Source organism: Peromyscus leucopus, chromosome 9, assembly GCF_004664715.2.
Source record: "Peromyscus leucopus breed LL Stock chromosome 9, UCI_PerLeu_2.1, whole genome shotgun sequence".
NCBI lineage: Eukaryota > Metazoa > Chordata > Mammalia > Rodentia > Cricetidae > Peromyscus > Peromyscus leucopus.
Genome location: NC_051070.1, coordinates 5,432,317 through 5,458,138, shown reverse-complemented (window position 1 = coordinate 5,458,138; position 25,822 = coordinate 5,432,317). Strand labels below are relative to the sequence as shown.

The 25,822-nt window shown below is 40.7% G+C and overlaps 1 protein-coding gene and 1 long non-coding RNA gene across 7 annotated transcripts in view; one reads left to right on the top strand and one right to left on the bottom strand.

The window, feature by feature from the left end:
* The window catches only part of Uggt2 (UDP-glucose glycoprotein glucosyltransferase 2), a 128,926-nt gene extending 120,586 nt beyond the window's left edge, over positions 1-8,340 (bottom strand). For 2 of the 6 annotated variants that reach the window (XR_003734424.2, XM_028868215.2), the window contains exons 1-4: positions 8,136-8,335; positions 5,746-5,828; positions 1,438-1,568; positions 884-996 (exon numbers count right to left, since the gene is read on the bottom strand). Coding sequence is in view for 4 of the 6 variants with exons in the window: in XM_028868215.2 (XP_028724048.1) it covers positions 884-996; positions 1,438-1,568; positions 5,746-5,828; positions 8,136-8,296 (488 nt within the window). In the remaining 2 variants the exon portion in view is untranslated. Of the gene's footprint in view, positions 1-883; positions 997-1,437; positions 1,569-5,745; positions 5,829-8,135 lie in introns of those variants that run through there. The other 4 variants (XM_037208321.1, XM_037208320.1, XM_037208322.1 and 1 more) reach the window with 3 other exon arrangements.
* Positions 8,341-8,420: 80 nt separating this feature from the next.
* On the top strand, positions 8,421-24,638 carry LOC114692477. The gene is made up of 3 exons (XR_005092113.1): positions 8,421-9,592; positions 13,669-13,802; positions 23,507-24,638. It is a non-coding gene; the product is annotated as an uncharacterized LOC114692477 (long non-coding RNA).
* The last annotated feature ends 1,184 nt before the right edge of the window (positions 24,639-25,822 follow it).

Below are 25,822 nucleotides of genomic sequence, written 5' to 3'. Positions count from 1 at the left end.
CTTTCTGCTACCAAAGAATTCATAATGTACATAACTACAGAAACAGGAAATCAGAAATAGGAAAAGAAGAAATGTGTTTTGTCCAAAACTGACTATTAAAAATGCTTTAATTTCCAGTAAGGTGCATTGTCAATAAAATAACGAAAATTTAATAATATAATTTGAATCAATTAAAAATGTATATTTAATTAGAATAAGTTTTCACTATAGTTCATATTTCCTGAAAACAGTTTCCAAATATTTAAAAGATCATGAATGGCACACTTTCATCAAAAACCAAGAAGCATGAATGAAATCCTTAAGGAAAGTTCAGGAGGTAGAGGAGTCCTGCAGATCTGCACAAAATCTGACAACTCATTTTCCCATACACTATCCTAGGTTATTTACAGTTTCTAGTAAATTCTACCATTACATGTAAAATTAGTTACTATCATTTACTTAACCTTTTCAGTTTCTAAGGTACAGACCAATTAAATATCTAGTATACAATAAAAAAGAAACCAAATAGAATAAGACTATGTGAAAAAAAATGCTCAGATTCCATAGAAAGTAATCACTGCTTTTGGCCACTATTTTGGAAAAATTTTCCTTACACAGAAATTCAGACATACAGCATCTGATAAATGTGCAAGGTGTGAGTAAGGAAGTAAGGGATGGCAGACCCCTCCTCACACATTTCTAATTAAAAACAGTCCTAGTTTCCTCAAAATTAGTGGCAACATGGGGATTTTTTTCTTATCCTTAAAAATGGGCTAAAAGGCATAAAAAGCTTCATGCAAACATTAATGGAAATAGGAACAGATATCTCTGAATATCTCCGAGTATTAAAATTTCAACTCCAATTCTCTTCTCCATAAAGCACTTCTCTATTCTATGACTTTACCTTGCAGCAGCCTTATTCAGCAGCTTTTTAATCTCACTAATTTTACAGGTGTACTTCCTATGGATAACCACAAATGCACTGCATCCATCTGGGGGAGGCTCAGCAGCAGCAACCTGCAATCCCAAACACAATGTTGTCACAGGAACTCATCATTAGAACATAATCTTAAATCTTAACTGTTAATTTGATTAAAATAACTCACCTTTTACTATTAAGTTATTGTTCTAATTAATGTAAAATATTTTAAGAAATAATTTAATAAAATCAACTTTATCCTAGTTGAAATATACATGCACATTTTTTTAAAAAAAATTCTACAAAATTTTTATTATAAGTAATTTCGATGGCAATGTGTCTTCATGCTTTCCTAACTCCAAATAGACAATATTTCTTCTTTTCAATAATAGTCAATGACAGCAATAGTAATAAAATCATTACCAGGTTATGGAATGAAATATATTTCTGGAATACTTTGAGTCAATGGCATTCACTTTAAATAGCTCAGCATATACTATAGTATACATCCTCATTAAGCACTGCTTGGGTATTTTTACCTGTTGAAACATCTGAATAGTTGGAGAGTATGCCCTTATAGAGAAAGCAAACTTTAAGAGATTGATGTGTATATTGTCTAAAAACTGTCCAGTTTTCTTCAGGATTAGGTTGTAGTAAGAATAATCTGATTCTACAAAGAGAAAAAAATGTTAGCATTTTACATTCAATATGCTGGCATATCCCACCTACAGTGCTAATTGAATCAATGTCAAATCATCACATTTTAAATTTGAGTAAGTACAGTGATATTTTGTCTGTGTTCCCCAATAAAGTTTATCTGAGTATCAGAGGAAAAAGCCAGCCACATATTAAACATAGGAGTCAGGCAATGGTAGCACATGCCTTTAATCCTATCACTCAGGAGGCAGGGATCTGTCAGGATCTGTGAGTTCAAGGCCACACTGGGAACAGAGCCAGGCATGGTGGCACACACCTTGAATTCCAACACTAGTTAACCATGGAGGTCTGGAGGTCTATACAGACAGACAGGAAGTGACAGAGCTGGGCAGAAAGAGGAGGTGATGTAGCTGGGTAGAGAGAGGAAGTGAAATGCAAAACAGAAAGGCATATAGGAGTGGGTATACAGGAAACAGGTCTCTTTGGCACAGGATCTCCAAGTGGTAAGAACGTGGCTGGCTTCTTTCTGCTTTTCTGATCTCTCAGCTTTTCACCCCAATATCTGGTTCTGGCTTTTTTTTTTTTAAATTAATAAGACCATTTAGCACTTCATCCTACAGGTAAGCTGCTAAAGAAGAAATTATTTTGTCTGTTTCAATGTTTTCTGAGCAATCAACAAAAGATAAGGTTAAAATAATCTTGCCCTTAAACTCTATTGGGAACCTATATGCACTTCAATGTATTCCAAGGTTGTGGGCTATTCTACTGGATGAGTGTTAGATCCCGTACGCAGTTCACGAGGAGTGGAGAAGAGTAAAGCAAGCACAGTATGACTGAGAAGCACACCAAGCTTGGTGCAGTGAGCCGAGTGCACTCAGCATTTCCACAGTGTTCCAGAAAACACAACACAACCCTGCCTTTCATCTGAAGTGTCACTCTGTCTAGAGATGGAGCACACTGAGAAACTGCTCTCTTACTCTAAGCTGATCTCCAGATACGAAAGAGAAGATTGGCTCTTTGAATTTGGTTTTAAAACTCTTTGGGTTACAAAGGTCACTTAATTTTTGGGGTGGGGGAGGAGAGAATGGTAGTATAAAGCTGAAGAGAGCCAAGCGGTGCTAATGGAGCTAAGCAGGGACAGCATCTTCTATCTGTGTGTTCTCTTCTCTATATCCGTGCTGTAGTAATAACCTCCGATCCATGGTCACGGAAGCAGCACTATTTAAACCCAGTGGCTCACACACAGAAAGGAAGGTACAGAAGGAGGAGAGGACTTTTCAGAGGTAAAAGTGGGGTGAGAAATGAGTGAGGACAGAGGGAGTAGAAGTAACTAGAGTCCATTACATACACGCATGCAATCACCAAAAAATAAAATTTTAAGCAATAGACTGTAAATGTGTATACTTTATAACTAACAAAATTGTCTCTATTATGAAAGAGGGTTAGGCTATTTTATGCTATTAAAACAAATTCATGCTCACCAAATAAGTGGCGGGTCATTATTTTAACCTTTTCAATTTTTTCTACATCTTCCCCTTATATTTTACTCTAGTTTTGTCTATTGGAACCTAGTCTATGTAAACCACACGTGGATTTTTGGCCAGCGTAGTCAGCTATTGACTCACTTTCTTCTTAGTTTTGCAATCTACACCTTGCTCTGAGCATTCGGTTATGCCAGGCATCTCTGGATTGTATGTTAGACAAACAAGGACATCCATTTCATTAGCTTCAACTCAAATTTGCTTTCATCTTTAATAAATGGCAAAATTATTTGTATGTCTAATTTGTTTTGAAATCAATTCCTCATGATTCATTTGGTTTATGGCCTTTTGGTTCTATAGCTATTTTATATGCCTGTATATTTCGGGTCATGTAAAAATTTCCCCAGTGAAAAGGGTCACAGGAAGAACATGTTTAGGAAGCTCCGCTCTACACTGACCTGGTACCTCCTGTGTCCTCACACCATGGAGAGCCCTGGTAAATGCACAGCAGTTTTGCTGCCTCCACCTATTATAAAGTACTCAGGACACACATCATATTCACTCACCCTTAGAGTACCATCATTTAAACAGTGTCCAGCATCGCTTAATAATGGTTACTAAATACTCATGTGGTTCAGAAAAGTAGTTTTTAAAAGACGAAATTACTAGGTTTCAGAAAAATTTTACTTAAAATACCATCAAAGGTATATCTGACCTCTTATTTTTAGAATCTATTTAATTAAATCAAAAATTGCTAAATTTCAAAGTTGCTTGAGTCAAACAGACTGCAGCAAATGAACAGGTAAACTAATTATCTTCCATTTTCATTTGAGTAAAAAGAAAAGTCTTTACCTAGAGTAAAAAGTTTTCTGTGTCGAGATGGCTAAAGATTTTATGTTTATGGAATCTACATTCTTGTCATCTATTTTATTTCATGATTAAAAAAAAAAAAATCTTTCCTTGGGGTTGTAGAGATGGCTCAGAGGTTAAGAGCACTGGCTGCTCTTTCAGAGGTCCCGAGTTCAATTCCCAGCAACCACATGGTGGCTCACAATCATCTGTAATGAGATTTGTGCCCTCTTCTGGCACGCAGGTGTACATGCAGGCAAAACATTGTCTACATAATAAAAATAAATCTGAAAAAAAATCTTTCCTTTAGAATAATTAACCCCATAGTGTCTGTTGCAAAACCTACCTTTAATATCTTCAATATTTTGATATTCTCTAATAAATACACACTTTTTGGCATTTATAAAATAGGAATTAATTTTATAGATAGTGAGATGAAAACACATTATCTGACTTTTTTAGGGTAATATCTGTAAGCATCTTTAAGAATTTAAAGGCAAAAGTACGCAGGCAATAAAAATGAAGCAAGGTCAATAAACATTTGTCCAAACTCACAGAATGTACAAGAGTAAGAGTGTAAAGTATAAATTTTAAATAATAATGATGTCATTGCAGGCTAATTGACTCAGGTGAAGGGCTCTGAATGAGGGGGGCTCTTCATGTGAGTAAGCAGAGCAGACATGAGGAATCTCTGCACTTCTTGTTCACTTCTGCTCTAGTCTTAAAATAAACTCTACTAAAACAAGAAAAAAAAATCCTAGATGCAAAACTAATACCATGTCTAAGAAATTTAGGTTAAATAACTCAACAATTCTAATTTTTTCTTTAATATGTAATCATTACTATTTGAGTTTTCCTACAGAAAACTTTGTATCTTAGAAACGAATGCTTAGAACAGTTTCTTAGGGTTTCTATTGCTGTGATAAAGCACAATGGCCCAAAGCAATTTGGGGAGGAAAAGGGTCTATTGCAGATTACAGGTCCTGATCACACAGTTCTTCATGAGGGAAGTCAGGGCAGGAATTTGGGCAGGAACCTGGAGGCAGGAACCTGAGCAGAGAGACCACGAACAGACCGTGGAAGAGAGCTGCTCCCCCAGGCTGGCTGGCTCGCTCTCTCTCTCTCTCTCTCTCTCTCTCTCTCTCTCCTTCCTTCTCCTCCTCCCCCTCCTCCTTCCTTCTTTCCCTTCTTGAGACAGGGTCTCTCTTATCTAGTGGGCCTGAATTTTCTGTCAGCTAGTCTGGCCTCAACCACGCCCAGCCCCAGCCTGCTTTCGTTTATAGCCCTGGACCAGTTTCCCAAGGCTGGCACAACCCAGAATGGGCTGGGCTCTCCCATATAAGTCACTTACCAAGAAAATGTACCACAGGCTTGCCCACAGGTTAATCTGAGTTGGGACTTTTTTTCAGATAAGGTTCCCTCTGTACAAATGACTCTAGCTATGCCAAGCTGACATTAAAAACAGGCAGCATAGTTTCCATTAAATCATCTTTTCAAGTTTAGAGAGGGTTTTTTCTTTCTTTGTTTTGAGACAAGGTCTCATGTAGCCCCAGTTGACATCTGATTCAGTATATAGCCAAGGGTGACCTTGAACTTCTCATCCTTCTGCATCATAAATGATAGGATAACGAAAGGATGCCATTATGCCTGTTTCCTTGGTAATATTGGCAATGATCCAAACCAGGGCTTCTTGCATGCTAGTCGAGAACTCTGCCAACAGAGCTACAGCCTAACCTTCAAATTTAATGTTTGAGATTACTAATGCAGCAATTGGCATTCATATTTAATTACCATTTAAAACATACCTAAGGCATGCATGTAAGTATAAATTTCATATGCTAAAATTTGTACATCACTTACCTGTTTGCTTATAAACTGCTAATTCTCTTACTGTTTCCACAAACTGCCAAAACTTTTCATTACTTTCTTCTGCCATAAATTCACTGTTAAAAAATAAAAGAAAAATTAGTTTAGCTAGTATAAACTACACTGTAGAACAAAATAATATTTTATTAAAAAACCTCCAAAGCTTTTCCTTATCATTATTGACAACTTAGAAATGTGTAATTTGTTTTTCTGTCTACATGAAATACCACTAAGGTAACAAAAATAAGAACATTAAAGGTAAACAGTAAATGAAGAAATCATCTACTGTTCACCAGCAAAATTGGTACTATAAATGCTATACAAAAGTCATATATAGGACCCTATTGCTGAAGATACCAAATATTTTGATCACAAGACATGGAGAAATCAGACTGCAGGCTATTTGGGGAGAAGACTAGTCAAGTCTTAACGATAGGTGATCTCTGCACAGACTGTGTCGTTAACACCTCTCTTCAAGTCCAGGGGACGCTGTAGCACAGGGCAGAGGAGCACTGCTGTGAAACTGACTTCTGGACACAAGACCCCTGACCTCATGAACTCACAGTAGCTGTGGTTGTCTGTGTAAAACCTGCACAACATCAAGGGTAGGGCTCCTGGTATGCTGCCACGTGGCAACATATAGATGAAGAGAAATGGGTTAATTTGAGACAAAAGATCTAGCTAGCAAGAAGCTGAAGCCATAGGCCATACAGTTTGTAATTAATATATGCCTCTGAGTGATTATTTTAAAGCGGCTGTGGGACCTGGATGGGAGAAATTCATCTCCACCTCGGGGCCAGGCAGGACCAGAGAATCTTCTGGCTACACTGATGCCCAATGTGGACCACAAGATTGTTCAAATTTTAAAAAAGTCTTACAATAAAAAACCCTGAGCCAGATACTGGGGTGAAAGTTCAAAGATCAGACAGGCAGAACAAGCCACAGCCACCACCTCTTACCTCACCAGCTCATCAGCCTGAATGAGCTTCCTCAGCTGAAAAGCCTCTAGCCGAAAGGGACACTTCAGCTGAAAAGCCTTAGTTCCTGTCCTCACGCCTTATACACCTTTCTCTGCCCAGCCTTCACCTCCTGGGATTAAAGGCGTGTGTGCTTGCTAGTACTGGGATTAAAGGTGTGTCCCACCACTACCTGGCTCTGTTTCTTTCCTAGACTGAGTCAATCTCATGTAGTACAGGGTGGCTTTGAACTCACAGAGATCCAGATGGATCTCTGCTTCCCGAGTGCTAGGATTAAAGGTGTGTGCCACCACTGCCTGGCATCTGTATTTAATCTAGTGGCTTGTTCTGTCCTCTGATCTTCAGGCAAAGTTTATTAGGGTACACAATGTATCACCACAGCTAGGAGACACTGTGGATAAGAAGAAGCTATAATAATTTAGTCAATAAAAATTGTTGCATAGCATCAAATGACTAGAATGTAACATAAGGTGATGAGGTTTCGTTTTAGAATCGCTGCATGTTGTTTTGTAAATACATAAAATAGTTACAAAACGTTGTGCCCAATAGAAAAAAAAATGAGACAAAGTCTCCCTTTTGTAGCCTCAGGCTGGCCCAAAACTCATGAATTTATGATCCTCCTGCTCCGCAGGGATGGCGAAGGCTTGCCACCATGAGCCACAAGAGGCAGCATTTCCACTTCTGTTTACCGGAATATGAACGGACAAAATCTACTATCTATGTGTGCTTTCTGCACGGTAACTACACAGAATGAGTAACAAATCCCCTTGGACGAGATGGTGGGGCGGGCAGTGGGAGTATCGCCAAAAAGCTGCCTCCCCACCATAAAAACTTGGGAACGAGACACGACAAAAAGGTAACTAGAAAACTGGGTGCTTCAAACACGATCTGCTGACCAGAACTGACATCGAGCGTTTGCATTTAACGCCACATTCCGCCTTCCAGATCCGCAAGACCCGCAGGGACACGAACTGGGACGGGGAAGTTTTAAAGATCCTAATCGCGCGCGCGGGGGGTGGGTAGGGCGAGCGAGTGGCAGAGATGCGTAAAGTGACTGTCCGGAGCAGCGAAGCAGTGATGCTCCAGGTGCCTGGGGACACCGAGGGAGCCAGAAGCCACCGGATCAGAGACGCCCAGGGATGCCCGACCTGCGGGGACCCCGTGGGAGGCGCCGGGCGGGGGCTGTGCAGACGCGCAGTCCGGGAGTCCGGCAGATCCAAGGGGGCGCTGGGGTGGGAGGGGACGACGCATCCGAGCGGCGTGGGGCCTGGGCGGACCCCGGTGCGGGCGGACGCGGGGCTGTGCAGCACGGGCCGGAGGGGCAGCCCCCAGGGCCCCTCCGCCCGCCCGCCCGCCGCCACGCCCCGGCCTCGGCGCTCCGCTGGGCCCAGGCCCCGGGGCACCCACCTGGCCTCCAGCAGCAGCGGGGTCTCGGGCCACTTGGCAGCCAAGTGTGCGGTCACCGCCTTGGACGCGGCCGCCGACGGGGCGCCGAGGAGGGCGAGCCACAGCGCGACCGAGCGCAGGAGCAGCAGCCGCGGCGCCTTCGCGGCCCCGGCCCGCGCCATGGCCCGCCGAGGGGAGCGCGAGCCGCCACGCCACAGTGCGCGGCTCCCGGTGCGCCGCCGCCCACTTCCGGCGGGGGGAGCTGCAGGCCGTTACACGGCCGGCCGGGGTCGTGCGCATGCGTGGCCGCAGAGGTCCAGGGGGCCTCGGGGCGGGGAGCCTACGCGGGCCGACGCCGCGGCTCCGGAGCGACCGCCGTGGGGTCTCGGGGGTCCTGGGATCGAAGGCCTGGGACCCCGGGTGCGCAGCCCGCGCTCCCATTACCAGTCTGAGACTAGCTGGAGCTGCCCCAAACCAGCTAGTCCAGGCCCCCTGCGCTGAGGCTCCACCTTGGAAGGGCGGAGGAGCTGAGGGCGAGGTTTCCCGTTAGAATCACCCGGCGGTGTCGGGGGCTGAGGCCAGGCCTCAAAAGCGACTTCTAAAGCCGCAGGCTCCGGTGCAGTGTTGGGGGAGCCGTGGTCACCGGTGGCTGTCAGGCTTGCGCTGCTCCCCGGCTGGACCTCGCCCCAGGCTTAGGATCCAGTGCTTCCCATCCGCAGGAGCCACGCTCGCTCGCTTTTGGAGTTGGGTGCAGAAGTGGGTTCCTTGCTCTCAGCGGCTTGGAAGGCCCAGGTGATTCCTGTGCACTTACAAGATGGAGCGGTGCTGCCTCAAAAGATGACAGCTGATCGGAAAAACACCGGGAAACGATAGGGGTGACATAGAGGAGAGAGGAGGGAAAACCCGTTCAGGGGGAGCACAGAGCCCGTGCTCTCCGTCCGTGTTCACCTGTGTGGGTAACTCCCCCTGTTCCAGATGCCAACACCACACACACACACACACACACACACATACACACACACACACACAGACACACACACACACGGGGGCGGGGGGAGTGGCAGAGACAGACAGACAGGCAGACAGAGAGCACTCCATTTCTCCTCGTGTGTCTAGTTTCCCTTAGAAGGCCGTGTTCTGAAAGATGCCCAGATAAGTCTCACTTCCAAAATGATGTCTTCACTTACGAATTTTTCTTCCTGTGACCTCTTCACTCTTCAGACTCCCCAGATCTCTCCAGCTGTTGCATTTTCATCGTTGGATTTTCACTTTAGGGTCTGAACACAGTGTTTGTTTGTTTCCCTACTGCAGATAGTATTTTTCTGCGAGAATTCACACCTCACTCATTGCTGGCACAAAATTATGTTGAGGATCAGTCAGCACTGAAAAGGCCTCTGTCGGTCCTTGGTAGTCCTGGGTAGGTAGACAGAGAGTCAAGGCCAGTGAACTACATTTCCACCCATCGAACCTGAGAAAAGGTATATTATGAAACTTTTGCGTGTATTTGCTTTAAGTCTTCATTGTTGGCTGAAACTGTGGGATAGAAGGAAATGAAATGTTGACAGAAAGAATCTTAAATGCCAGCACATCTCATACAGTGTCAACCTTGACTCAAAAAACCGACCTGCTATGTAAGTCACATGCACTATATCACTAAAGGGCACTAATGAAACTCGTTAGCACACATTCCTGTTGAATTCAAAGTAGTGGACAGGCTACACCATTCTTTTGGAGAAAATGGAATTCACTTACTATTGACCATTTATGTAATTACACATCTTATCTCTTAGGGTATTTTCCCAGCAGTTTAAGTGACTTTAGGACATTTCCTCACATCGGTCATCTCCAGGCTTATTTCTGCAGATAAGAGGGTGATACTGGGTGACCTTCAAGTTTCCTTCTCTATGTAATTACCCTGTGCAGGTAGAAAAAAAAAAAAACAACGAAGCATTTTAAGTCGGTAAAATAGCCAAGGATTCTAAAATCAGTAAATTATAAAGTTTGATCAATAAGTTTTAAGAATCAATAACCCCTTGGTACAGGTTGGCCATGAACCATACACACTTGAGAGACATAATTACACTTTAGCATTTTCTTTTTTTAGGAAAATGCAATTCAGTTAGTCACTTCAGGGTACTGTGAATGAAAAATTCATGATAGCAGTTTTCATTATATGTGGAAGAAGTGATTAATGAGTTCTTTATAATAAGAAACGTGTTTCATGGAATAAATCATCTTGAATTCCTCTTAAGGTGCAGAGTGGGCTACATGCATTTAGTGATTATAATGTGCTGTGTGAGAATAAAGTTAGATAATAAGAATCTTAATCTTCTGAGCCTAAATGAAGTCTCAAAGTTTAAATGAAGTTTTAAAATGCCCTGTTTTGTTTTTTAGATGTCCTTTGTTGTAAAGTAGACCCTATTCTCATGTTTTAATTGGAATATTTTAAATATACAAAAGCATTCTTACATTTTATTCCAGTTGGGAAGGATTCATAAACTTAAAGAATTTGTCATATCTCCTCTCTAGGCAAGATTATGTCAAAATCATAAGCACATGAATAATGGTTTTGAGTTTTTAATTTAAGGATCAGCAAGTCCAATTTTATAACTTTTCACGTTTTATTTAAAATAAGTTACAAATGTCTAACCCCAGATTTTATTTGTTTGTTTTTGAATCCCAGGTAGTGAAGCCAGAGCTTTGTGCATACTAAGCGGGTGTTTTACTACTGAGCTACCCACGCTCTAACTGGTCCTTTCTGATGGCATGTGTGCAGGCTCACACATGTGGTTCATTATAGTGGCTTTAAGACAGCAAGTAGTGGCTATGAACTATAGTCATTTTTAGATTAGTCATTTTGTTGATATGAGAACCTGAAACTTGGTATTAAACAACTACTTTTTATGCTTATACACACAGCTAGTGAGGTCAAAGTATTCATTATTGGTGGCAAAATACATGTAAGATAATTTATCTTTTTAACCATTTTTTATTTTTATAGTAGATAATGTTAAGTACATTCACACTGTTTTGCAACTGATCTCAAGAATTTCTCATCTTACAACTTTCAGAATTCTTCTCCCAACCTCTCACTCTACTTTTTGCTTCTATTAATTTGACACGTCTAGATAATCACAAGAATAAAATCATACAATATTTTATGACTGGTTTATTTTAGCATAATTCCCTAAAGCTTTCTCCATGCTCTAACATGTTTCAGAATTCCCTTCATTTTTAGGGCTGGCCAATATTCTGCTATCATATCATGACATTTTGTTGATTCATCCTTCCATGGAAGCTTGAGTTTCTTCCACATTTCAGTACTTGTCAATACCCTGGTATGAATTTGAGTATAGAAATGTCTCTTCAGGGTTCTGCTTTCAATTGTATTGGATCTCCACTTGGAATTGGAATTGCTGGATCATAGGAAATTCTACTTTTAGATTTTTGAGGAATTGCCATACTGTTTTCTTTATCTATTGTACCGTTTCACATTCTCACCAAAAGGGAGTGAGTGTACAAGGGTTCCAATTTTTCTGTATTCTCACCAAAAGTGAGGTGATATCTCATTGTGGCTTTAATTTTAATCTCCCAAATGATCAAGTTGTTTTGAAACATAACTTTTAGAATTAACTTCAGAGTTAATTTCTGAATTGAAGACAATACTTTCCACAATGGTGTAAGTACAAGACAGTGACCTTTGTCCCTCTTCACTCGTCATCTCTGAAGACACTACTTAGAAGACTGACTTTGGTTGACACTCATGGCCCTTCCTAAAGAGTGGAGTCAATGGAGGGTTGGTGATATAGCTCACTGTTGGAGAGCTCTCGTCCAGCCAACACGAGGCCCTGAACGAAATCCTAGTGATGAAAAGTAAAATTAACTTCACAGTTGGCCAGATAGGTTTTCCTGATAATTATGTAGAGACTAGCTTTAGCTAGTAAGATATTCTTTCTCTCGTCCTCATCAAACTAGAAACAAGTTTTTATGGCAGTTCAGAGTGATACAGGTTTTTTATTTATTTTATTTTATTTTACAATACCATTCAGTTCTACATATCAGCCACGGGTTCCCCTATTCTCCCCCCTCCCACCCCCTCCCCTTACCCCAGCCCACCTCCCATTCCCACCTCCTCCAGGGCAAATCCTCCCCCAGGACTGTGATTAACCTGGTAGACTCAGTCCAGGCATGTCCAGTCCCTTCCTCCCAGACTAAGCCAAGTGTCCCTGCATGAGTCCCAGGTTTCAAACAGCCAACTCATGCAATGAGCACAGGACTTGGTCCCACTGCCTAGTTGCCTCCCAAACAGATCAAGCCAATCAACTGTCTCACTTATTCAGAGGGCCTGATCCAGCTGGGGGCCCCTCAGCCTTTGGTTCATAGTTCATGTGTTTCCATTCATTTGGCTATTTTTTTCAATAATTGAGTAAAACCGAAATTTATTATAAGCCACAGTGATACAGTTTTTTTGTTGTCCATGTTTAAGGCATGGTTTTGACCTCATTATCATAGCTGGTGGTCATATCTCCAGGCATCATTAATATGTTCTTGGATGAAGAAGGATCAAAACCAAAGATAAAATCTGGATGACTAACTGAGCTGACTCTATTTAATACAATTTACCACAGAAGACCTGCTAACAACATCTGTTTATTTACTAGTTCCATGCTCTGTGACAACTTCTCTCCTGATAAATCTCAGGAAACAGAATTTAATAGCTAGGACATTTTCTCTCTTCCTTGGCAAGATTGGATTGTGTGAGGTATAGGCTCATGGCAAAACTCATGTATACCTTCTTTAAGTATTTCTTTTTGAAGAAATAGTCTGGAAAGAAGGCATGGATTGAGATTCTAGAAGACGCCGGGCGGTGCTGGCGCACGCCTTTAATCCCAGCACTCGGGAGGCAGAGCCAGGCAGATCTCAATGAGTTCGAGGCCAGCCTGGTCTACAGAGTGAGTTCCAGGAAAGGCGCAAAACTACACTGAGAAACCCTGTCTCAAAAAACCACCACCCCTCCCCCCCCCCCCCCCCCCCCCGCAAAAAAAAATAAATAAAAACCCAGAGAGAGAGAGAGAGATTCTAGAAGACAAAAGACAATTTGGAAGGCAACATCAATAAAGGCATTGTCTGCTACAAGTAAATACCTTCTAGCTTAAAATAAGTACTGTACTATGAGTTTAATTGGTTGGAGAAAGTCAATGCTAATTGCTTGAAGGTCAACTTGCAGTTAAGAGGGGCCTTTTATTTCAAGTAGTACTATAATCCCAAAGAAGAAAATATCAACATTTATTATTGAATTATTATCTTGGCTCTGTTGCATTTGCAGCTGGATGTGCTAAAAATCATGTCTAAAATTAAGTTATTCCAAGTATTCTGAGACAAGAAATTCACACCAGTTACGTCACTTTTTAAGTCTCCTGACCCAGCAGTTGATGTGAATAAGATTAAATAACGTGTTCCATTTCAAAGGCTAAAATTCCATTCTTCTTGGCAAGTTAAAGGAATATCAGCCAAGTTCGTTCTTCTTGTTTGTCTTCTAATCTTCTCATTTCAGCTGTAGAACGAAGGGACGGGACGTGACTAAATACCGAAGCGTGGAGGCAGTTTGAGCGCTGTATCCAAAGGGGAGCTTGTGCCTTGCATGCTGTCTGTTGGTGATATTAGAAGCAGTGCAGGAATGGGGAGAAGGTGAGAAGCTTTACAATGTCCGCTGACTCCATTAACCTGTTTACTTATTTTCGTTGTCTCCATTCCCCTGGGAGACCCAGTGCCCAGTGTTCGTTGTTATTCTCACTTGCTTTTTTTCTTTCACTTGTTTTCTCTTTTGCTGTCAGTCTGGTGCCATCCATTTTTAATTCAGTGTGAATGAGTTTTAGACACGAAGCTAGAGCTGCAGAGCACTATCTGAAAGACTGTGTGGTCTGCTCAAAGGCCAAGCCTTCCTCCCAGTTGCAGCTGTACTGAGAAGGTTGGGATTTGAGCACCTCCTAAGAGAGTGCAGGTTGTTGTTCTACGATCTGGTTTTCTGCACGCTTCTCCCTATGGCCCAGGCTTGTCTTCACACCATACCTCTAACTGCAGCGGTCTGCTACCTCCTCCAAGGCTGCCTCACCTCAGCCTAACCTGGCCTCTTCATCTCATACCTCAGAGAATTTTCATTTCGAATCATATGGCGTCTAGAATATCTCAGGTGGAACCCTCTAAAGAGAGTAGACTTGGATAACAAGTCCAGGGACCGGCACGTCCCAGGAGCCTCTATCTCAGAGAGACCAGGCAGTGGGTGCACGCTGTCGTTTCACCATGTTGTTGTGAGAAAACTCTGACCAAAAGCAGCTTACTGAAGGAAAGGTTTACTTCCGCTCTCACTTCTGGGTGAGGAAACTCAGGGCATGATCTCAGACAGGAGCTTGGAGCAGAAATTGAAGGGATGCTGACAGTTTTAACCAGCAGCATCTGTAAATGTGATAGGGTAGAAAGGGTGGCACTGTCGCAAAAGTAATTGTCTAGAGAATGAATGTCCTGAAATTTTGCTAACAAATTCAGGCATTGGGAACTTAAGTATTTTTAGTGCATTTTATGATCATATTAACATACATGACAGTAATGAAGATGAAATTGCCAATGTGATCATTTTATGGAGACTTAAAAATCCATCTGTAAAAATAAAAACTGATGTAATTGTACAGATTTAGATGAACTTCTTACTGGTTTAAAATTCATAGTACTACACCACAATATTACATTCAATAAAATAATAATTATTAAATGCCTTGTGCATACGTAGGTTATGGCAGCAATGATATTTGAAAATATACAATTATAACTTATTGTCATGTTTTGTTATCTATCATAATTTCTAGTGGTTATATTGTATATCACAGACATTCATGAGTTTCATAGTTAACTAATAGGTAGGTGCTTTCTAAATTTGTCTCTAAGTTTCCTATCAAACCTTAATGTTCATGTAGCAGAGTTTTCTGTTCATAAATTTCCCAAACTGGTAGGAACATTGGTGTGGACTTGGTAATAAATCCTGCTAAGAATTATAAGCCATATCCTTACCTGAAATTTATGTTTGAAGTCACTGTAATTTGAAATGTCAGAATCATGTCTGCCATTGATTTCGGAGCTATCTCTTGCCTCCCCATTTCTCTGCTGTGCTGTCTGGATTTATATTGAAGCATTTGGCTTCTGCTTTATCTCCAATTCAGCCAGGCTCCGGGAGTTGAACAGTAAAACCAGCTGGCACGGAGTCCAGCCTGCTTCAGCATATTGATGCTGTGACACCACAATGTTTCTCCGTCTTACTGAACTGCCTCACACAGGCACTAAACACGTGTGGTGACAAAAGAGAGCCGGCAGTTATCATCCCAGAGTGGATGAACAGTCACCCGTTTGAAGAGAAAATGTCCAGCAACGAGGTGGTACATTATCATAGTGACAAAAACCAAATCAATAGATCCCAACTGTCAATAATAAGTAAGAATGATTTCGGCTTTCTGCTGGTGGTTTATGATGAAGGGGTTAGACCAGAACACTCTGGGCTCTAAACATAATTAAAACAGAACTCACTATTATGGAGATGCTTAGGAAAGACCCCAAACAGCTGCCCACTCCTGATATGAAGAATAGCTAGATAATCATTTAAGATTTAATTGACTTCTTATTGAAGAAAATATATAGAGAAAAACTCCTACCTTCTGTTTATATGTTTCAATGAGTTTTTCATACCCCTGATATCATGTGACCTTTTCCAAGATCAATGGATGGCATGTCACTACTACCCTTGTCTATGAACACACCTCACTCTGCATATCTAACCACTAACCTGAGTTTTCACATAATAAATTTTCTTTTTCTTTTTTTTTTTTGAGCCACAATTCTGTGCTATTTTTAAAGTGGTTTAAAGTGGGGGGTATGTTATATTACCAAGCACACCTGATAGATCATTCTATGAAGAATAAACTGATATCCATAACTCAGGTAAGAAAAGGTGGAAATGGTTCAGGTGAGAGGGTAAGAAGTCAGCAAAGCAGAGTTAAGGCTGAAAATGAAGGAACAAATGTGCAGGTCTGTGAATAAAGCACCAGGGGTTCAAGTTGACAGGACTGGGCATGTGGCCCCTCACCAAGAGTCCGGAACAGGATTTAGGGGGTGGGGTGAGTTCAGTGTTGGATGTATTGAGTTTCAGAGGTGATGCTGCAATGAGGTAGACGAAGTTCAAGGTATTAGGAAGTCAGAGTGGCAAATCTTTGTTGTTGGCATCTGGGGGAAGGATACAGAAAAGATTAAGGTAAGAATGATAGTATGTAGGCCCATGGCCAGAACATGGTGGTGATGAGAGTTACAGTCACTGAGCTGGGGGACTGATTAATTTCAGATACACTGAGTTTGAGGTGTTCTTCAGGACTCCAAGATGGTATGGATAGCTGGATATGTGGCCCTGGAACAAAATCGTGGGTTGCTCTTTGAAGGTGAATGACATAGATATGAAGAACACCTTGGAAAGTCTGAAGTGCTCCACAGAATCCCAGCTGTTTCTTTGTTGACTAGGGTTAAATAGATCCTGAGAGTGATATCCAACTAGCCCTTGATTAATTGCTGGAAGGGAAACATCATTTGTGGTTTTGTGGAGGTTAAAGAAGACATCAGCGTTTTGTCACTGTGACAGTGGCATCATGCCAGACTTGGAAGCCACTTCAGCCAGTATTAGATCAGTAAGTATTCATCTGAACCTTAAATGTGGGCTGATTCCTTCCTTTGAGAAATTTATTCTTTAAAAGTGGTGACTTTTCACCATGGTACTAGAGAAATATCTTTCACCTCTGACAAAGAGGCCACTGACTGATCAAAGAAAATATTCTGTTCAACTTCAGCTTGGTAATTGATTAGAACTGAGGTGTAGACCCAAGGCATTGTAGGAGGGGAAAAGCTTGAAGGCGAATGATAGACTGGACAGAAGAAATTACTGATTGGTTTGACTGTCCATGACACAGATTCACCAGACACTGACCGGGCTGAATGTTGGGAACACCTGATACATCATTCGAGAGCTAGATGGATTAATAGAGAGACAAACCTATACATAAATATGTAAGACATTAAATATGATAATGGAGACATAAGAAACGTCTAATAGGAGAAGATACTTTATATTTCCAGTGAGAAATGCTTTATAGATAAAAATGATATTAAGAGGAGTTAAGGGGTGAGTTGTGGGGAAAACAAATTTGAAATTCAGTCATGAATTAGTGATAAGGTCACTTTGTAAAACCTTGTGGGGAGATGTCATTTTTAAATGGAACTAAAGGGTCACCTCCACAGGTTGCTTATTAATTATAAGGGGATGACTGTATTTTTATGGTAGGATGATCTATTAGAACCTGCCTTGACTGACTGAGTGATCAAATACAGCATCACACAGAACAAGACAATGTGATGTTGTTATGTGCAATTGGTTGTAAACAACTTCTGAAATGTCTTCACCCAAATGCTAACTTGAATCTCCTGTGACTCACCATCTAATTCACATGAATTATAGAAAAAGAACAAATTAAGAAACATTATGAGAATCACATTTTCCTTTCTCATTTAAATACAGTGGTAGCATTTTACAACAAAACAGGCCTGAATTTGTGTAGATTAACAACTTAGGGAGAAAAAGAGTGGAGCTGCCCAAGATAAAAAGATTTCCAAGGGGCTAAAGCGATGGCCAGTGGATAAAAGAACACAGCGCTCCTGCAGAGGCCCTGGATCTCCTTCCTGGCATCCATGCCAGGCAGCTCACAACTGCCTGTAACTCCAGTTCTAGGGGACCGGAGCCTCTTCTGCCCACACTTGGCATTGGTACACACATGCACACACAAAAGTACTAAGTAAAACTATTCTTAAAAGATATCCAGGAATTAAAGCAACAAAATAAAGTGTGTGAACTTTGGATGGATTTTCATTTTTTTCTAAAAATGTTATAAAGGACATTTGGAGGTAAACTAGGTGAAAATTTGAATATGAACTGGATATTTGATTGTAGAATTGATTGCAGTAAGATGTTATAAACAACATTTTTAGGAGATTTTATAAAGTTACACTTTTAAATGATCCAATAAAAAGCATGCATTTATCAGCATGTTAAAATTGTTGAAGTTCTGAAGTCTGCTCACTAGGTGGGGATCCACACCGGGTACTGCAAGCCTAGCTGACTGCTTGTGGCTGGAGAGAGAACAGACTGTAGATGACAACCTACTACAGTCATTTTCCTAAACCCATGAAATTCCTAACTGTATTCTAGTTACTTATAACTACAGAGGTGTGGCCATCACCCATCACCAAAGAAAATTCTTTCTGTGGCAGATGAAGGCTACTTTAGAGATTGACAACTGGCGAAAATGCAGAAAATCGATGAGTGTGGGGTCCTCAGCCCCAACTGGTAAATCTTCACTGCAGTTCCTAGAGTGAAGCTCATGGGCATCACGGAATAGGATGCAGAAAGAATGTTGAGAAGCAGAGGACCAGGATACCTGCTGCTAGTTAACGTCTTCAAGGATGCTGTGCCCTTGAAATGTCAACATGGTTGACTAAACAAAACCTACACAAAGACAATACCCATTGACATGCCAGTGTGAGTGGAGGAAATTTCAAACTACCACTCCTAAAGAGCTACATACAATGTCTGATAGAGGGAGAACCAGTTCTCTGTGATAAGCTCCCTGGTCATCCAATCCCAAGTGGCCAACCATAAACACACATAAAAGAAACACTAAATATACTCAGTAGGTTTATTAATATATATACATTTTGGAGTCATGAGGGACATGGGAGGAGTTGGAAAGGAAGGAGGGATGCGAACGATATATTTTCATGTATGAATTTCTCAAAAATTAAAAGTTGAAATTAAATGTCTCATAGGAATTTACTATTTTTCATGATTAAAATATTTCAAAATAAAAACAAAATTATAAGCTTGGTGGGAGCTTAGGTAATATATAATCTTAAAACAACTTGGGTGTCATTTCTTTTTCAAAATGTTTACACATGAAGCATAGCCCCTCTTCATACTAGCTTATTTCCAAGATTATATTTGCACAATTTAATTGTCCTGCACAGGCACACTCAATTCTTCCCTGGAGGAAGTTCCCTTGTCTCTGCACCTAAGTCCCCCGAGTAGGATCTTCCTCTTCTCAGGACTGAATCTCCAGGTGCTAAAACACTATGTGGTCTGTAGACAGTGCTCAGAGATGTTGTGAATGAATGGGTTCATATGAAAGGAACAACAAGAACGCTTATCTTGGCAAGGATTTGCTTTCAATTTATATCAATCAAATAACATCACTCTCAGCATATCTGACCCAGTGGTGGCATCAACTTTCTATATAGGTGGGCCGGAGGGACAAGGATGGTTGGGAGAACTGGAAAACTATAGTCTCTCCTCTCCTCTCCTCTCCTCTCCTCTCCTCTCCTCTCCTCTCCTCTCCTCTCCTCTCCCCTCCCCTCCCCTCCCCTCTCCTCTCCTCTCCTCTCCTCTCCTCTCCTCTCCTCTCCTCTCCTCTCCTCTCCTCTCCTCTCCTCTCCTCTCTTATTTTTTTTTACTGTCTTTGTTAGAGATGAGTTCTTGCTGTGTCTCCTTGGCTGACCTGCAACTTGTTATAAAGTCCAGGCTGGACTCATCGAGATCCACCTGCCTCTGCCTGCTGATATTAAAGGTGTTTCGCCACATGAAGCTTAAGATATATTTTCACAAGAAATGTTTTACTTAGATTTTAGTTTATAGTAATATTGTCCACACCTAGGCAGAGTGTCCCAGTTCTGGATCACTTTGGAGTCAGGCACAGAGGAAGACACCTCCACTGTGTGTAGTGAGGATTCATTCACTGAACTTGTATAGAACCTTTACCAGATTCTAAGCCAGTCCATTGTATTTCAGTGACAAGCCAGCCAGCCAAAATACTGTCTAACCTGAACCAAATAAAAAACAATCACAAAAGCTTGCTTTTAAGGACCACAGTCAAGTTAGAGGGAAAGATGAATAGTAACTAAAAAATCATGGTCATTGTTTAACAAAGAATCCCACACAGCACCTTCCCTAAGACTCCACCAAAAGAGGTGTCAGAGAGCCAACAAAGAGCTGCTGGCACCAGAGGAAAGATGTCACAATCAGTGTTCTCCTGAGAAACTGATATGGCATAAGAGAAGAGATTTATTGTGATGATTGACATCTAGTTACGGAGGGCTGAGAAGGACCGTGATCTGCTCATGTGTTAACCAGAGAACCAGGAGAAGTGTTTCTGATTCAAATTTCAGGCAAAAGCTTGAAGATAGGTGCAACTGTGATATAAATCTCAAGTCTAAAGGGCTGAGATTCAGGAGAGAACCAGTATCTAAACGCAGTCAAATTTGGGTCCCCCAGTTTAGGAAAAAAAATCAAATTATCCCTTGCAGGTGGGATAATTAACATTTTCTCATAGTACGTGGCAGTGTGTTTTTCTTTCTTTTTAAGGACTGGTTTTAAAATTTTGTGAGTGCCTGTATGCATGTTATGTATACCACATGCATGACTGGTACCCATGCAAGCTGGAAGAGGGCATCTTACAAACTGTTATGAGCTGCCATACGGGTGCTGGGAACCGAACTGGGGTGCCCTTGCAGAGAGCTGTTAACCGAATGCTGTTAACACCTGAACCATTTCTCCAGCTCTGGACCCTGTGCTTTCTTCCCTTGGGCTGAGTTAAATGACAGTCTTCTCAAGGACACCAGAAATACTTCACCAGCTACCCGAGCACCCTTAACTCAGAAAAGTTGATACATAAAATTAACCATCACCCTGATCATGGAGAGAACTAATTCAAACAAATGTGGACCACACTGTCTAGATGCTTGCTATATGTAGCCAAGGCCAATGTCAATGTTGCTGTTTATTACTGTGAAAAAGTGATTATAGGACCATCTAAGAGCTAACTTTCACTGTTTCTATTTATTCCAAGCTCATGCTACTGTTCAAACTATCACCATCAAGTGTTCTTTCTCCATAAACACTCACTTGTAGCCTTTGTGTTCTTACTGTAGGAGAGTTCTTTCCTTAACTTTCTGTAGGTGGCTCTCTCATGCCACACATAACCGGAGCCTACACCAGACTCAAGCAAAAGCAGGCAGCAACATCCCTTTGTTTGCTACAATTCAATCCATCACTGCAATTCGTGGGTGCAGAATTTCCAGAGAGCTTAGGAAGGACATATTGACTAAGTTTTAATATTATACTCAGCTTTAACTAAATTAGAATTGAACCTTAAACTTCTATTAGAAACAAATTTTAATGCATTTCAAATGCACTAAAACAAAAAACCCCAGTTCACTTGTAGCTAAAACTGAACATTACAAGGCAATCAGTATTTGATTTATGCTTTGAGAAATACAATGAATCACTCTCTGATTATAGCATCCCAAATTGCTAGGCTAAAGAGTCCTTCATGAGTTAAATACTTCCTCCTCAAAAATATTGGTTCTGTATAACAACATATCATTTTCATGATTTTAAATAGAGTATTTAAGATCCAGGCATTTTAAGTCACAGGCATTTAATCACTGAGTCCACGAGACCATTCACAATGAACACAACTGTGACAAATATCTAAAAATTACTTTCAGTAGTGCAAATGAACATCTTATATCCTTTGCATTAATATGAGTATGTAAAATTCTCAAGTGAAGTGATTTATATGTAGATATAATTATAAAACATCAAAGAAACAGCTTTGAAATCGACACAAAATATAAAAGGCACACACGAGTGGATATGTATATAAAAACTGTAGTCACAAGTTAGCACACATAATTAAAATGGATTTATTGCTTTGGGCTTTGATTTTTTTCCTCCTTTTATTAAATCATTATGGGGAATCCCTTGTGTTCAATTATAATTAGACACATACACATTAAAATGTTTCTTATATATACATATATATACTCTACATATAGAGTCTTTAAAGCTGAACTAATAGAATAATATACATGCAAATTTAAATGTGTATAATTCAGGTAATTAAAAATCATGATTCCCTAAGCAACATTAACATACAGATAGTTATAAACCACTGAATTGTATATTTATCTCACAGTGTTTACCTCTAGCAAACTGGATTTATAGTATATATTTGAATTTTTTTTTTTTTTTTTTTTTTTTTTTTTTTTTTTTTTTTTTTTTTTTTGGTTTTTCGAGACAGGGTTTCTCTGTGTAGCTTTGCGCCTTTCCTGGAACTCACTTGGTAGCCCAGGCTGGCCTCGAACTCACAGAGATCCGCCTGCCTCTGCCTCCCGAGTGCTGGGATTAAAGGCATGCGCCACCACTGCCCGGCTTATTTGAATTGTTTAACTTTCACAATTTACATGTTCAAGTTTTGGGGAAAATTTACAAGTTTTGTAATTTTATTGTATATTTCAAAGTTTCCTTGGTATGTTAAGCTGGCTGATCTTTCCATGCACAGGGTCCCATGTTAATCAAAGAAACTAGATGATGGTATGCATGAGGCTGTATCTTGAATCCTCTTCCTTGTCTATGGCAGAAGCAAGGGAAGGGTGGTCACCTACTCAGGTTTCTCTCATTTGTAAACTTTCAAGAGCTGTAGAAATGCTAGCATTGAGTACTCTGCACATTGAAAGAGTTTGTAACTCATTATAACAATCATAGTCTATTAGAGTTGTAAATGCAAGAATCAGAGAAAGCTGAGCAGTCAGTACCTGGAACAGAATTACTTTAAAAGATGAAAAGAAGTCTAAGATGTTATGAGGGGGACATCATATTAGTAATGTCATAGTTTCATTTCTACTGCTTTGATAAAATGCCCGACAATGAGCAACTTAGGGAGAACAGGTTTGCTGCAGCTCACATTTGCTGGTTACAGTCCATCATTGTGAAGAAGTCAAGGCAGGAACTTGAAGCAGATAGTCCCGTCACATCCACAGTCGAGAGAAAAGAGAAACAAATGCATGGTTACTGCTCAGCTCATTATTCTTTTCATTCATAGTTGAGGGCCCAGCCCAGGAATCAATGCTGCCCACATTCAGGGGCAGTCTTTCCACTTTAGTAGTTTAATTAAACCCCTCACAGACATGCCTGCAGTCCAGCCTTGTCCAGACGATCCCTTGCTGAGACTCTGTCCCCATAGGATTTTAGGTTGTGTTCGCTGGAAGTACTCCATAGGCTCTTCTCTACATAAGCCGTCGTCAGTGCTGTGGCAAGGCACCCTTCCACGTCACTATGGTAAGAAAAACTGTGCTCCCATGGAAAGACATTTTTAACTGTATTCGGAAGTTGAGCCTTTCCAGGTGTTACCAAGTGTAGATGAGGTTGCCAGTTTGGACCTTTATCTAAAATGTAACACAAATGGTGTCTTTATGAGCAGGAAAAGGAACATCATCTGAAGACAGAGACCACCAAGGAAGAGCAAGCGATCACAGAGGCATAGATGGAAATGTTTCAACAGGATCTCTAAGGATAGAAGCAAGGAAGGATTCTTCACTACAGATTTCACAGGGAACATGGCCCTGCTGACATCTTCATTTCTGATGTCTGTCCATCAGAGCCATGGATAGTTTCTGTAGATTTAACAGAAAACAGACAAAAATGGGACTTTGTTAAAGCCTCCCTTGAAAAGTCTATGTATCTGCTGTACCATGTTCCCTGTTCTTTATGAGGACCAATCATGTGACTTGTAGATTCCCACTTGGCTAAATTTCACATTCTCCTTATTTCCCTGGAACATGAAGTAAACCAACTCTTGTGTTCCTTACTGTCCAAGCATAAGAATATACCGGAACCAGGAGTGGGGCCATAACAATAAACATTGGTGAGAAATGATGGCCACGTGAAGCTGTTTGCTGTGATGGGGTCATGTCAGAAGCAGGGAAGTTCTTACTGTATCTACACACATCTGCTGCATTTGTACACCAGCCATAATCTGCTGCCTTAAGATAATTACACAATGTCCCAAAGCAAGGGTTTGAGAGCTTTTTTAACCTCCAAAGATGAGGTCTAAAAAAAAATCTATAGAATTGAAAGTTCCATTGAATTCCTGATTAATCCATACCTCCATGTGAAAAGTTAGACCATAATCATCAGTTTCAAATTCTATTAATGAGCTACTAAAACAGAAGAGGTCAAGTGACTTACTCAAGACCAGACCAGTTTTACGCTATGTACATTCTACCACAATTAAAAGTAATTAAAAATTAATAAAAGCATTCACTTTGTTATGAGTTATGTAAATTAATTATTTGAAATGCAAATAGGATAAACAGGATTATGTGTGAATATTTAAGGCTGAAGATCAAACAAGTTCTCTGCTAATGGCCTTGTAGTCTACCCTGAATGGTATATGTTGGGGCAAAGAAGGAGTTATTTCCAAACAAGTTTATGTTAATATGAATATTTTGCTGAAGTGGCCTACTAGCAAATGAGACAAAAGTTTAAGATAATCTAATTTTTATGACCCTTACAGAATAGTTCAAACATAGAGACTATGTCTTATTGTATTTAATAACCTTGGAAGTATTCATTGTATCTATGAAGAAAATAAAATTAAAAGACATCTAAGAGAACAATGCTGAAGTGTTTGTTTTTTTAAAAAAGAAGATACTGCTCAAAGGAATGCACGGATTGTGCTTCACAGTATTTGTCTCAAATTTTTCAGTCAGACTCAAAAGAATCTTTATCTAGCCTCTATGCCTTTGACATCGGCCCTGCTACATCAATCAAGGGTCCAATGGAAAAAGGTATTAGGGTTGGAGAGATGGCTCAATGGCAAAGATCACTGGTTGCTCTTCCAGAGGACCATCTGCAACTCTAGGCCCAGGAAGTTCAACACCCTCTTTTGCCCTCCCTGGGCACCAGGCACACATCTGGTGCACAGACACTCATGTAGACAAAACACTCATGCACATAAACTAAATCAAAAAGAAGAAATTTCAAGCATTCGTCACAGTTCTCTGATGATGCTGATTTGTAGATGTAACCAACCGTCTTATTAAATAAGAAACACAGAACCAATGCAAAGAAGAAAGCCAAGAGGTCGGAGCTAAGAGCCTTACCCCCCTGCTGCAGCTAGCCAAGAGACCTCTCCGAAAAAGAGACCTACTTCCTGTGTGTTTGTCTTTATATAGTCTTTCTGTTCTGCCTTCTCATTGGTTGTAAACCCAAATACATGACTGCCTCGTCACTGCCTGTCTGTAGAGACTTCCAGGTCTTCTATGGTTGGTATTGAGATTAAAGATGTGTGTCTCCAATGCTGGCTGTATCCTTGAACACACAGAGATCTACCTAGCTCTGTCTACCAAATGCTGGGATTAAAGGCGTGTGCCACCATCACCACGCTCTTGCTGTGGGTCTAATAGCTCTGACCCCCAGGCAACTTTATTTATTAACATACAATTAAAATCACATTTCAGTACAAATAAAATGCCACCATACTGATTAAAGAGAATTGAATATTAAAACTAAACTTGCTTCCTGGATGAGGAGAAGGAACAGTAAAAGGTCTCATGATGTGCTCTCAGTAGAATAAAAATGATAACTACATTCACCACTCGCTTGGTTCCCACACCAAATAAACCACAAGGAAGCAAAAGAGCACAGATACACAGGATGCTCAAAAGTCTTTAAACAGCTTCCAACGTTATGCAAATTAGCCCCAGGCTTTTCACTTTTCACCAAGAAATTGTGA